This window comes from Scyliorhinus canicula, chromosome 2, assembly GCF_902713615.1.
Source record: "Scyliorhinus canicula chromosome 2, sScyCan1.1, whole genome shotgun sequence".
NCBI classification, from domain to species: Eukaryota; Metazoa; Chordata; class Chondrichthyes; order Carcharhiniformes; family Scyliorhinidae; genus Scyliorhinus; species Scyliorhinus canicula.
This window is the reverse complement of record NC_052147.1, coordinates 209313617-209327662: the sequence shown is the minus strand read 5'-3', so window position 1 is coordinate 209327662 and position 14046 is coordinate 209313617. Positions and strand designations below refer to the sequence as shown.

Here is a 14046-nt window from a genome sequence, read left to right as displayed (position 1 = left end):
GTTTTAATTTTCCAATATTCCCTAGATTCTGGAAAAGTTCCATCAGATTGCAAAATAGTGAATGAGACTCCTCTATTCAAGAAAGGAGATAGAAGGAAAGAAACTATAGGTCAGTCAGCCTATCATTGGTTAATGGGAAATGCTAGAATTTATTATTAAGGATGTTATAGTAGTGCACGAAGAAAATCTTAATGCAGCAATCAGGAAGAGTCCACATGGTTTTTGAGAAAGAGAAATAGTATTTGACTAATTTATTTGAGTTCTTTGAGAAAATAACAAGCAACATAAATAAAGGGGAACTTGTAGATGTGGTATATGGAGATTTCCGAAAGGCATTTGATGAGATGCCACATCAAAGGTCACTACACAAAATGTGTGCTCATGGTGTAGGGAGAGAGGATTGGTTAGCTGACAGCAAAGGTGAGAGTAGGGATAAATAGCTAACTCTCGGGTTGGCAAGATGTAACTAAAGGAGTGCCACAGAGAGCAATGCTGTGGCCTTAATTATTTACAATGACAATTTACAAAATGATTGAATGTATGGTTGCTAAATTTACTAATGAGAGTAAATTGTGAAGAGGATTTACGGTGTCTACGAATTGATACAGATAGGTTAAGTGAAGGGAAGATAGAGTAAATTTGGGAAAATGAGTAAATTTGGGAAAATGAGTAAATTTGGGAAAACGTGAACCACATATGGCAGGAAGAAGAGAATAGCAGCATATTATTTAAATTGAGCGAGAGGTTGTAGAACTCTGAAGTATAAAGGGATCTGGGTGTCCTAGTACATGAATCATAAAATGCTTGTGCACAGATACAGCATTAGGAAGACAAGTGGAATATTGGTATTTATTGCAAGGGGAATGAAATATAAAACTAGGAACGTTTTGCCACAGTTGGTGAGACCACATCTAGGAGTACTGTTTCCAATTTGGATCTTTTACTTTAAGAATATAACCACATTGGAAGCAGTTCAGAGAATGTTCATTCAACTGATTCCTGGGATCAAGGTGTTCTCTTTTGAGGAAAGGTTGCCCATTTTGTGTCTGTATTAATTGAAGTTTGGACAAATGAGAGGTGATTTTATTTTAACATATAAAGATCATGAGGTGGATGTGGAGTGTATATTTCTCATTATGGGAGAGACATGAACTAGGGGACACAATTTTAAAGAGGTCTCAATTTAAGATGGAATTTTCTTCTCAAAGGGTCATTAGTCTAAGGAATTTCCTTCCTCAGAGAGGAGTGGAGGCAGGGCCATTGAATATTTTTAAATGGATTCTTGATGGAGAAGGGAGTCAAAGAGTATAGAGGATGGACAGATAAGTAAAGTTGATGCCACAATTAGATAAGATATGATGTTATCAAATGGCAGAGCAGGTTCAAGGGCCTACTCCTGCTCCTAATTCATATGTTTGCATGGTCCACTGTGTTGCTCGTTATGCTTTCCTTAATTTGCTCTGTTTTAATTACCTTTGCTCAAGAGTCGCCAGGTATCTTTCTGATACCACCACAAGGTTCAAAACCGAATACTGATCAATGACTCGATACACCAGTTACTAAGTTTGAAATCAATGCACATTTATTTACACACGCAGTCAATTATTACTCATGCACAAACTCTACTCACTAACGTACAACAAAAAGCCGATATTTAGCTTCGGGGGCCCACTCAGTCAGAGGAACAATGGCCGTTGTCCGGTTCGGAGGCTGCTGGCTTCGAACTGGTATAGAATAGTAGCTAGGAGCGTCTATCTCGTAGCGTGCGTTGACCTCAGACTTACTTGGCTGGTGCTTGGCGGGTCTCTCATCGCTGAGAGCTAAGGCCAAGATGAAGGTGAAGAAGAAGAAGAGAGGGCTCTGACCTTGGGGACTCGGTTTTAGGCCCCAAAGGGTTTCGCACCCTTCTGGGCGGACCCTGGACTTGGTCCCAATTAATTGGACCACGTCCCAATCATTTGTATCGATTTTCTCCAATAAAGGGGTCGTTCCTCGATTGCTGAGCGGGCCCTAGATAACCGTTGGCTTGCCTTTGTTTTAGTCTCCACTGGCGCCGGGGAGTCTGGCCTAGATTGCTTAAATGTTTCTCTTTTGGCGCCAGAGATAGCTCATTACTATGCTAATGGCTTGTAGTATCAGTTCTGTCTGGGACCTGTAACTTCCAATCCACAGGCAAACCTTGCACCTGCTTGTTTTCCTAGTACTGTCCAATTTTCCCTCTACTCTTTGCGAGTGTCCATTTTGGAATCAGGACTTGGCCACCCCAGGTGGCTTCAACTGCCTCTGTTGATGGGTTCTGGATGGGCGTCATGAGCCAGGCCTTCAATGATTATTCCTGGTCATGCAGGATCCATCCCTGGAGGCCATGTGCTGGGCTGAATAGTTGAGGCTTCTGAGACTGTCTAAGAATGCAAGAGTCATAAAAACAGAGAAATAGGAGGAGTAGGCCATTCAAGCCTGCCATTCATTTTGATTTGGCTGATCCTCCAACTCAATAGCATGTTCCAGATTTCTCACCAAATTATTTGATTCCTTTAGCCCCAAAAACTATATCTGACTCCTTCTTGGGAGTGGAAACCTTTCTTACTAATTAATTCTCTGCGCCCCCCCCCCCACCGCACCCCCACCACCTGCTTAAGAGTGTCTCAATTAATGGTCACATTGTTAGTCTCCTCCTCCTTCAGGTACCACACCCTAAGAGAACATTGACAACCATGGACTTTCATTGGATTGGCCCATGATTATGTTTGGCAAAATACTGCTTACTGACCAGGAAACTCTCCCACTCCAACTGCCTGCTATCAGGTGTAGTGGAAGGATTCACAGGCTGTTAATCAACCTGTTTGTCCACATTATGAATGCACCGCACCCTTCCATGGTCATCAAGTCCTGGTGTGAAAGCATATACTTCAGGAGGTAGGGATGTTAACGCTGCACCACAAGACCGCCTTGGGTACAGTATATGCCCCCTGAATCTAAGGGAATCCTGAGATTGAGGAAAATGCGTCAGCCCTTTGTGCCTCACTGGTCTGATCCATGGAAATCCTGGTGTAGTTGTCACTCACATTAACAGGCATGTGTGGTTGATTGAACAATGTCCCCAGCCTAAGCCCAAAATGAGCAGGTGGCATGGAAGTTAAGGACTGTCACCTTCCCTGGCATTGGGTGACAACATGCACCCTGGGACCTGACGTCCTCATTCAGAAAATGACAGATGTCTGCGACCAGCTGCCGTGAGAGGGCTAGCCTTTTGTGGCACTGCTGTTCTGAGATGGCTATGAAGCTGAAGTAGAAGGTTGAACATGTTGAGCCTATCACCATTGAAGTTTAGAAGAATGAGAGGTGACCTTATTGAAACAGTTTGAGGGAACTTGATAGGGTGGATCAGGCTGTTTCCTCTTGTGGAGGGGAACGTGGGATCATGGTTTAAGAATAAAATGGAGATTAGGAGAATAGTATTTCTCTCCGGGGGCCGTAAGCAGCTCCACATTTTGCTGTTCACCCATCGTCTATCTGACCACTGAGTAAGTGAACATACAAACTAGGAGCAGGAGTAAGCTTTGAGTCTGCTCTACCATTCAATATCATGGCTTATCTGATTGTAACTTCAAACCCACATTCCTACCTACCCCCGATAACCTTTGGCCCTGGCCCTCTTGTTAAATCAAAAATCTATCAAGCTCTACCTTAAAATTATTCAAAGGCTTTGCTTCCACTGCTGTTTGAGGAAGAGAGTTCCAGAGACTCGTAACCTTCTTGGAGAAATTATTCTCCTCATCTCGGTCTTACATAATGGACCCCATCTCTAGATGCACAAGTCACCACTTCGATTGGGTTGGATTATTGTCACGTGTATAGAGATACAGTGAAAAGTATTTTTCTGCGAGCAACTCAACAGATCATTAGGTACATGAAAAAAAAAGAAAATACATAATAGGGCAACACAAGGTACACAATGTAAATACATAGACCGGCATGGGTGAAACATACAGGGGTGTAGTGTTAATCAGGTCAATCCATAAGAGGGTCGTTTAGGAGTCTGGCAACAGTGGGGAAGAAGCTGTTTTTGAGTCTGTTTGTGCGTGTTCTCATATCTGGTCAGCTTTGTTTTCTTAAAATACTTATGCTGGCCAAACCCATACCATCAGTCTACAGAATGTCTATTGCAGACCAATGTTAAGGACTATATTTGAAAGTGAGAAAACAGCAATAAATGTGCATCTAAGTCCATGTTTGAACTACATAATAAGTAATATTTATCCCAAACATGGCACCCTTTAAGCAATATTTTCAACTAAGTAAGATTGCCAAATAAAATAGGTTCCTACGGAGCTTTGACAAGAGTCAACCAGGCTCGAAACACGTTAGCTCCCTTCTCCCTCCACAGATGCTGTCAGACTTGCTGAGATGGTCCAGTATCTTGTTTTTGTTTTAGGTTTCTATCCAGTTCAGTTCAGGTCTAGCCTAAGGACCCTGACACAAGTCATAGTTTCCATCAAATTAAAATTGTCGGGATAAATAAGGGGAAGACCGGATTTGGTGTTAAAAGCCCTCTGTACAGAAATTATTTTCATCAAACTAAGTCACACTTTGCTCATTCAGTGGGTGTTTTGGTATTGTGTTTTGCAATATTGAGAAAACAGGTCGGGTAAAAATGTTGTTGGCTAAAATTTTCATGCGTTCACTTCTGGGCGAACTCAAATGTCATTTGCTTTGGCAGGTAGATGGCATGTTTCATGGGGCTTAACGCAACACAAAGATCCATTGAGATCAAAGGACCGAAAACACCATGACGTCTGTTACTGGCGTGACAGCAGATTTGGCTTGCTGGCCAATAATGTGAGGACGCCGACCCTGGCCTTACAGCAGTTTTTGAAACGCAAACTTGTACATCTTCCGATTTTACTAATACATGTAAAAATGTTCTCCCAAGATCGATTATATGGAATTCGTTATGCAAGAAACCGCAAAAGCTTTGACACTGAAGAGTCTGCAATTTGCATTAGGGGGCGCTGCTGGGAGGCAGGGTGAGCTGGTTACTGCGAACATTGACCAGTTATTCACAGCTTCTGAGGGAATGTTTAAAATGTTTCCATCGCATGTTGTTGAAGAGTAAATCGCCTTTGTTGTGAAAGGGGAATCCTGCAAAGATACTAGTGTACAAAGTATTTGGAAAATTATCCAAAACCTGTACTGCTAGACACCTTGAAACGGTTCAAATTGGTTCACAAATCAAATGGTTGCCCAAAACAAAGCGCCCGGTAGATTCAATGCGGAAAATCGATTTGTTTGACTGTTCCACATGGTCTTTTGAAGTTGCAATATTTGTTATACGTATACTAATTCAGTTTCAAATACAGTGTTTAGATTTGACCACCATGCTTGTAAATCAGCGCACAAAGATTTGGGAGTATATAAAATGGGCAGGTGGGTTGCTGAAGGATTACAACGTTTGGGGCGCTTGGTAGGGGGAGGGTCACTACATCCTGTGAAGTAACAATAACGTGTGTAATGCTCAACCCCTGCCTGTCACTAACGGTAAAGTGTTGGGGAGGGGGGGGGGGGGGGGGGTCAATTTACAACTTCCCCTGCTTTACTTGAATCAACTATACAGGTCATAAAGTCCAATGGAGACGCAAAGATAAAGTTCACCTCGTTTATTTAGCCGAGTCTTTATGACGTAATAGCAAGAAGGAAATGGAAATGGAGATGAAAACACATTGACTAATTAAGAAACTAGCCATACCAAAAGCAATGCGCCCCTTTACACTCAAGTTATATTAGGTTTCCTAGAAAACGTGAATAGTCAACATACAAACCGAGTAGAAACTTGGAGGTCGTACATTTACCTGAAAGTGCAGATTACTTTTGGTGTTTCTGGGCTGGATCATAGACAACTCAGTGTGGATAACACAGGCTCAATGTTACCAGCGTAAATTCGCAAACACAAACTTCCACCTATTTTCTGTAAAACAATGTTACTTCCCTTGCATGGAAAGATTATTATATATTGTTACTAGTCATTGATATAAAACTTAATCACCACTTTACAGACGATTGTTTTACAAAGATATGAATATGCTGATGGTTTCGCACAGGGCTAAATTGCTGGCTTTGAAAGCAGACCAAGGCAGGCCAGCAGCACGGTTCAACAGGCGCCGGAATGTGGCGACTAGGGGCTTTTTCACAGTAACTTCATTTGAAGCCTACTTCTGACAATAAGCGACTTTCATTTATATTCTCTTCCCCCATAGAAATCTAATAAATATTTTTTCATACTTAACATGAAATCCAGCGGTAGAAATTCGTTTTCAGACTGCATGGCCAATACTGTTCAATTTATACAATTCAATCTGAACTACTTTACATTAATAATCAATTTATTTCTTCACAAAGTGCTCTTGAATCTGCTGACTATTCCTTGTGTGGCTGAAAGAAAATGATTCATGTTGGTCATTTTTGATCCACACTCTCCACTAAATAAAACGGTATATATGGCTCCCTTTAATCCGCCTATCATGCCGTTTAGAACTGTCTAGGCGGTATTGCAATCTGCTTATACATCCTTAACACTGCCTACTACCTCTATTCACTGTAAAATCAACGTACGTGCATTTTAAAGTTAAACGGAAAAACAAACTTTAGTTTATGTAAAAGACGTTCAGCCTTTCACAGTTTATCTGGGTGAGTGAAAAGATGATAACTGGCAACTCTTTAGAAGTTCAGTTTCCATATATTTCACTCAGCTATCCTACATATAGTCTCCCTCCCTGCACCGAAATAAATGCATTCGCTAAATATGTAATCTTCAAAATCTTTGTCTCTGGTGATCCATTCATCATGGAGTAAAATAATGCCACAAAAGGCAGGCATCGTGCGCTGCTTTGAAGTGTTCTATAAGTAATGGCTGATATATCTACTGATGTTTATATGCGCACCTCATTTGAGTTGATGACCATTTCGAGATACTTCAACACGAGATATTTATTGTTTAACCTTAACCCATGCAAAATTGCGGAATAAAAGAGCAGTTTAAATTGAATGGCGTTGTCATTTAAAAATCTATTGTTCAACAACCTCACAGGAACGTCTTCCCATTTTAACTGTTGAACATTCTTTGCTGAGGAAACTGTGTCGTCTACTTTCATTTGTCCAACCCGCATAAAATAGACACAAGGAAGTTTATCTTACCTTGAAAGTTAAAGCCGTGAGCAAGAATATAATACAAACTCGGCAATCAGTAAATCCACCGCCAAATGATTTAAACCCAAGAAGTGTTTCCGAAGCGAAGGTCATTCCAATTCACAGTCTGCAAACAAAACTTGAATAATAGCCTGCAGAAAACAATCTTGCAGAATTTGATTTTTGAAGTAGTTTCAGGTGGAATAGCTACGGGCAGTGTATATATATAAAATATCAATCTGCTAAAATATAATGAACACACCAGAAAATATCTATACAAAGTTTAGATTCACAAGTTTTACGATTTTCACCCTTGTGAGAACAAGTTCACAAAATAACTTTTTGCGTAGTCGGAGTAACTCCTGAAACTTTTAAGGAAGAGCAAACAGAAGAAAGGATCAAACCAGAGCGACTCAGCAGGGAGCAGTTTAATTTAAGCCAAACGGATTTTTTATTTTTTTACACAGTATAAGGTCGATTCAGTTTACAGGAGTGTGGAGTTTAAAAAGCATGCTAAGAACTCCCCATTGAGCTAGAATAAAGGCAAAACACTTTCATTCAATCAAAGCTATTAAATACTCTATGCACAGCAGTTCTGATCTTTCACCAAAGACACCACTGAACGCCCCCCCCCCCAAAGTTAAAGAACTTGTATTATGTGACTTTCCTATAAATATATACAACTTCATATTGAAGCATAGCGACCAACTGTGAAATTAGCTGAAGCATATTTATCAGAAAGTATTTACAGCAATACCTTCTATTCACTTAAAATATTCTTTATCCAAGGATATTGCACCACCAATAGCTATTAGTTTCATCAACAGCCCGCAGTTTTGTTTCAGTGTCTCCCCTCTCCTAGTTGTGCCTCGACACATTCCCGTCTTCCCTTTTCACATTTTCCACGCTAAGTTTTGTTTTTTTGTTTTGGTGAGTTTTAACGTGCTTGGCCAGATGGTCGCTTCTCATAAATCTCTTGCCACATTCTGGGCAGGCGAAGCGTTTCTCCCCAGTGTGAGTCCTCAGATGCCTCTGGAGCTCGTCTGATCGAGTGAAACTTTTGCCACAGAACAACCAGTTGCAGACGAAGGGCCTCTCGCCAGTGTGCCATCTCAGGTGAGCCTTCAGGTGAGAGGTCTTGCCGTAAACCTTCCCGCATCCCGGAATGTGACAGATGTGCTGCTTCTTCTTCCCGGGCTCATCCCCATTGCTGGAAGACTGGCAATTGGGACAGCGGCATCTTCGGCACCTCCTGGCAGTAGCCAGGGGAGATTTGGTGTGAAGAAGAGCCGCGATCTGAGTTTGATACTGGGCGAAGTCTGAATGACCCAAAACCAAGGAGCGTTGGAGGGGGAAACGGTGAGGAGCAATGGACGAGTGGTGGCTGGCGCTGCTGTTCTGTTGGATGCTCCACCATGGGATATCCTCCACTTGGTTGGGTGACATGTGCCTGTGTTGATGAGGAAGTAAAGTGGATCCAGTTGGGACAAAGCCTGACATGGCAGAACTGATGGGATTCGGCGTTCCATAGGTGACGGCGGGCACATAGGTGGGTTGGCAGCTTGAAGCTAAGGTCTGCATTGAGGAAGGCAACATCTTGACGGGGGAGAGCTCGAATGGGTACGACGGCTCCGCCGGCGGTGTAAGAGGGAGTTCATGAGATCCATAAGACGCGTGAATATGATGCGGTAGCTGGTGAATCTTCGGCGGGGTTAAAGCTAAACTGGAGTGGGATGAGAGTGCCCCTGGGTTAGTCGCAATCTCGTTACCCCAAGGGTGAAAAATGCGGGACGGGGAACCGAGAGACGGATCGTATGGGAGCTGGAAAAGATCAGTGTGCGTTGACCCAGTGTGTCCGATCCGATTGCATGTGGCCGCTAACAGAGCCAGGGGGGACTGCTTGGCGGATTCCGGGGAAGAGTTTGGTGTCCGATCCTAAGGAGCGAAACAAGACACAAAAAGTTCAGATCAATTGAAAGTTACAGCACGAGGTTCAAACTTTGTTCAAGTCCTGGTGTAAGTTTATAAGAGAAATGCTGTGTGTACGATTGAAAAGAAGAACGGTCTGTGCTGCCGCGAGACAACTTGGGAAAGGTTTAAAACTACCAACCTGGAGAAATGCTTGCAGAGAATCATTGCGCAGAACCGCCACAGCAGCCATTCTCCTGTCCAAACTGTGGCAAGGAGACGCGATTCGATGTTTCAGGCAGCACTAAAGGGAAATCAGTGGCATACAGAGCTTTCTTTCCTTCCCCTGCTATTCCCAGATATCCTTGGAATATCTGCGGTCGGGGGATCACTTCTTAGAATTTGATAAGACTTTGGTCGACCGCCAGCCAGTCAGGAGGAAGATTTATGGCTTTGAAGTTTGCCGCTGCCCAATCATCAAAGAATAGCGGGTCTTTCAGAAGGGAAACCAAATCCTTTGAATACACAAAGCTCCTATGGCGTGTTTGTTGGTATGTATAAAGGGACTGATTATTAGGGGGGATGGTAAAGGAGGAGATAAAGGCGGGACAATTAATGAAGTAATCACTATGTGGGAAATGTATATACACAAATAATTGGATTTACGTGATCAAAGCACTGGTGCCGCCAGGAGACCGTTGCATTGGATGCTTAAGTCATATGATCCCTTTTTTGTAATTAAGGATTTGTTGCACAGCCCTAAGTGACAATGTGGCTTTGTTATCTCCGCTAAATCTGTTCCAACATTACTGCGTTGATGACTTTTAGCAAATAAAGGCGATTGGAGATGAATCGGCCAACTCGGCATCATGAACAGCATCGTTTCTGCTGAAAGTGGAAACGATAAGAGTTGCTGACTTTGGAAAAGTTTAATGAAATTGTCGAGAATGGCAACATTAAATAAAGCATGTTGTCTGACAAACGTCTGAAAACGGAGTACCATATCCATCAGAGATATTTACATTTTTACTACAATGTCACTGTGTGTTGGGAGGGATGCTTCCACCCCCCAGAGCTTATAATTGTGTTATTGTACCGGGACCAAGTGAATAAAAACTCGCCGTTTTTCAACCAGATTGTAAATATGCTAGCTTCACTTTAAAGCGCATAATTCAGCAACATAATAGTAAATCCAAGTTATTTGCTTAAAATCAATTGGAGGACTAACGTATTCCTGTGTTAAGTGTAGACTATTAAACAGCCGTGAATTTTAATAGTTTAACAATGTTTCACCGCTTCGTCAAAAATAGTTTAATTGTAACGACACAAATGTGAACACTCCTCCAAACTTTCTCTGCCAATGCTCCCTGATATGGTGACTTTTTTTTTTCGAACGTGGAAAGCATGAAGTTTTGAGTGCCCGAGTGGAGAGATCAGAGGCTGGAGTGTGAAGGCTGTTGATAGCTCTGTTAAGTCCTTTCAAGTGGTAGCAATGTGAAAGGCTGCGGAGGCGGAGCAGCTCGGTTCAAGGAAAGTGGAAACAATTTCTCTCTTCTCCGCCTGATCTCCGCCTTAAGCAGCTTTTCAAATCCTCTAACTCAACACTTGCAGCAGAATCACCAGTTGATCTCTTCACAAAAACAATATATATATATATTATAGTGTTCATTTGCATAACTTGTTAAGTAAACTTAACAGTGCTAATTATCAACATGTTTGGGGCAAAACAAAAATTGTCGCGTATTAACCCTGACGTGTCCTTCATTTAATATATCGATTACAATCAACTACTTGATTAGTGGAAATAATTTGGACGCGTCCATTTAATTGGTTAGTTCCACTATTCAATCTTACTTATTAGTTTTACAAAATTCAGATCAAATAAACTAGAAACCTAGTTTATCTATTTTTAAAAGGTAATCTACATTGACTGCAAATCCCCAGGCTAATCTGAAAAAGGACACTCAAACTAAATGCACAGTATTGTTATCTTGCGTTAGACCTGGTATAGATACATACATATATTTCAATATCAACGCACAAGCTGACAACTAACGTTTAGGAAACAAACTTAGATTCACTTATTAGGTTTAACTTAAAAAGGTGTTTTATTTAAAAAAAGACTATTGAGGTCTTCCTTCAGGCAACATGATACTGACAGCAGTCGTTAACTTCAATTGTATGCACATTGCAAACGAAATCCTTCTAAACGATAACACACAGAGATCTTTATCATCCTTTCCTGTAGCAACAATCGGTGTCCTCTCAAAGACTTTTGAGACTTGTATAGTTTTAAACGGGGCGGCTCTTTTGAAGGGATTAGAGCGCCAAGTCCTCTCCCACGGCTCCAGATTCCGTCCTGGTGAGATGGGAGTTTCACGCTGTGCCAGGGTACTGCCAAGTTAATGCATTTAACTTGGATTTTGCTCACTTCTTTATTATTTAAAAATGTGCTACAAATGAAGTGGTATGAGAATATGAAGAAGAAATCAAGTTCTGGAAGAAGAACGAGTGCAAATACAGGTTAAAGAAACGTACAATATTCAAAATTACTTTCAAACGTCTTCAAAAACAAACATAGTCTTCTCTTAGAATAATTGTCCCGTGCAGTTTATATTTTAGAATAATCATCAGACATACCAATAAATCACCCTTTTAATTTTCCAATTTCATTACGCATAATCTCTAATAGGTAGTTTAATAAGATCATAGAAGTAAAACACAATCAGCTATTATTTTTATTTATGTATCAATGAAATGTCATATTACAGTTTCCCAAGGCCAGAAAATAAAGTCAAATTAAAGCAATCTATTAGGAGGCTTAATTTAAAAAAAATATTAATTACATTTTATTTCAATAGTTGTCATTTGCTCAGGTAGACTGCTTACAGTTCCTTGAAAGAAAAAGAGCAAGACCTGGGCATATAAGAGCAGGTTTTCTTTTGATATCATGTAGTTAAATAGGTCCTCGATCACTAGCTTTGTGCCTCGAGAAATATCTTAATAAGTCACATACCTACTTGTGATTTGGAAAACTGAACTGAATATTTGATAGTAGACTAAATCAGGAGAAGCACAACTAATCTGGCAACTGCGATATTATTGACATATAGGTGATATAAAAACCCAGTGAATAGAAAACTAGATGTCATTCCATATATTATTTTATTCAGCTTGACACTCATACTGGAACATGGATTAGTATGAAAGGCTGTCATATCATTAATATGCCACAAATACATATTCATTTCAATTATAACAATATAATTCAAGTTCAATGCCAAATGTTCTAAGACACCATCCATGTTTTACATCACATGAACAAGCTAATTAAAAGTAAATCACTCACCTGGTGAGTAAACCAAGGCATTTTTCAATTTAATAACACACATGACATTTGATGCTGAAGTATTTTAAATTTTGTTGCACAAAGGTTTCATCTTAATCAAAAAATGTCTCATAAAAGCAAAAGTTCAGATTTTGAATATCACATGAATAAGATACACATTGCATTTGATCTTAACAAACATTGCTTGGTATAATTCAATAAGAAAATGTTTTTTAAATGTAATTTGGTTTCATCCAACTAAAGTTGCCACAAAAGGAGATACAAATTTAGATATTTCAAATAATGAGATTGATTACTGTCTCCACCTTACAAATGGTGTTAATAAACTACTCCAATATGAGTGACAGAAAGTAAGTAATGTGCTACTTTAAATTCCAAATCAACTCTTTGATGGACAGCATAACATTTTTAAAGCAGAAATCACCAGTTTACATTGTATTCAAAGCAACTATTGTATGTTAATGGTTCAACCTTATTTTAACATTAAAATACCGACAATTTATTAATGTTTCTTGGCTTCAAATGAAAGTGGATCCAAGTTAACCTGAAGGGGAAAAAATAAAACCATTTAGTAACTCATCTTTAAAGATAAACAGAAGATAGTTTGACTGGAGTTTAAGTTACTGACTCCACTATAGTCCATTTTAATAAAGAATTAAACTAGAATATTGTAAGATCACCATGTTCTTATTCATTCACTACTAATGCAAATTTCTTTGAAAATGATAAAATACAAATTGACAGCTAGCTGAAAATTACTTACACACGTTTGACAAATGTGAATAGTTTGTAATAGCATTGGATTAATTACATTGAAAAAAGACACAGAATTCTGAGTATCAACACTAGACACAGTGGTGCAATATCTTAAAGATAAATGTATATTAAGTATGAAGATGTCTGACTTATTATCAGTGCTATTCCAAATGCAGTGTTTAAGATAGCGCTTGAGTTTTTTCACCATGCCGGGTCGACAATAAAAATTACTTCTGTATGTTAGCAATTAAGAATATGTGTAAGTGAAATGTTGTTCCTCAATTCCACTTCAAGATATTTCATTTTTGTTTTTCCCATTTGTTATATGTTTTTACAGATGCAATTCCCTCAGTATTTATTTATGGTGCATTTCTGTGATAGTTCAACATAATAGTGTACTCGTTTATTGTGTCACAAAGTGGTAGGATGTGCGTTTTTGTGATTATTACATGATTCCTGGTTGTGGTTGTGATATATGAAGTGATCTACTTCCCAAAAGGAGGGAGAAAAATGGACTCTCAAACACCTTGCATTAGCTGATACAAGTGTCAAACTGACAAATTCTTAGAAGCAACTGGCCTGCCCCTCCTAACTACTGGGAATTGGTTATTTACATGAAGTTATACTCCATATCCATTCAATATAAAGAAGCCGGAACAATGATTCTGGAATCTACCAAACTAAACAGCTTTTTGGGGTCATCAAAAATGATTCCAAATCTTACTTTTAATGGTGGATTATACACCAACTTTAATGTTCCAATGAAGCAATGTGCAACTTTTAAATTGTTTGTGTGAACAGGACTGATACAAATAATGTCCTCCCCCTGTGTGCGTGGGTTTCCTCCGGGT

At 39.9% G+C, this 14046-nt stretch overlaps 2 protein-coding genes across 6 annotated transcripts in view; both read right to left on the bottom strand.

Annotated features, from left to right (window-relative positions):
• Nucleotides 1-7592: 7592 nt before the first annotated feature.
• Nucleotides 7593-9658, bottom strand: sp5a (Sp5 transcription factor a). The gene is made up of 2 exons (XM_038789476.1): nt 9293-9658; nt 7593-9117 (listed from the first exon to the last, which is right to left on the bottom strand). Exons 1-2 carry the CDS (start codon nt 9341-9343, stop codon nt 8041-8043), a joined length of 1128 nt encoding a protein of 375 aa, XP_038645404.1. The 5' UTR covers nt 9344-9658; the 3' UTR covers nt 7593-8040.
• A 2578-nt stretch (nt 9659-12236) lies between these two features.
• Nucleotides 12237-14046, bottom strand: part of myo3b (myosin IIIB) — an 881575-nt gene continuing 879765 nt past the window's right edge. For all 5 annotated transcript variants that reach the window (XM_038789471.1, XM_038789472.1, XM_038789473.1 and 2 more), the window contains one exon: nt 12237-12983. The gene's annotated coding sequence lies outside the window, so the exon portion shown is untranslated. The remainder of the gene's footprint in view (nt 12984-14046) is intronic.

Bases quoted from the DNA above. Each gene is read 5' to 3' on its own strand.
- sp5a (XM_038789476.1), bottom strand. From the start codon at position 9,343: ATGGCTGCTGTGGCGGTTCTGCGCAATGATTCTCTGCAAGCATTTCTC. The intron at 9,118-9,292 runs GTTGGTAGTTTT...TTCGCTCCTTAG, and splicing joins CTCTGCAAGCATTTCTCCAG to GATCGGACACCAAACTCTTC.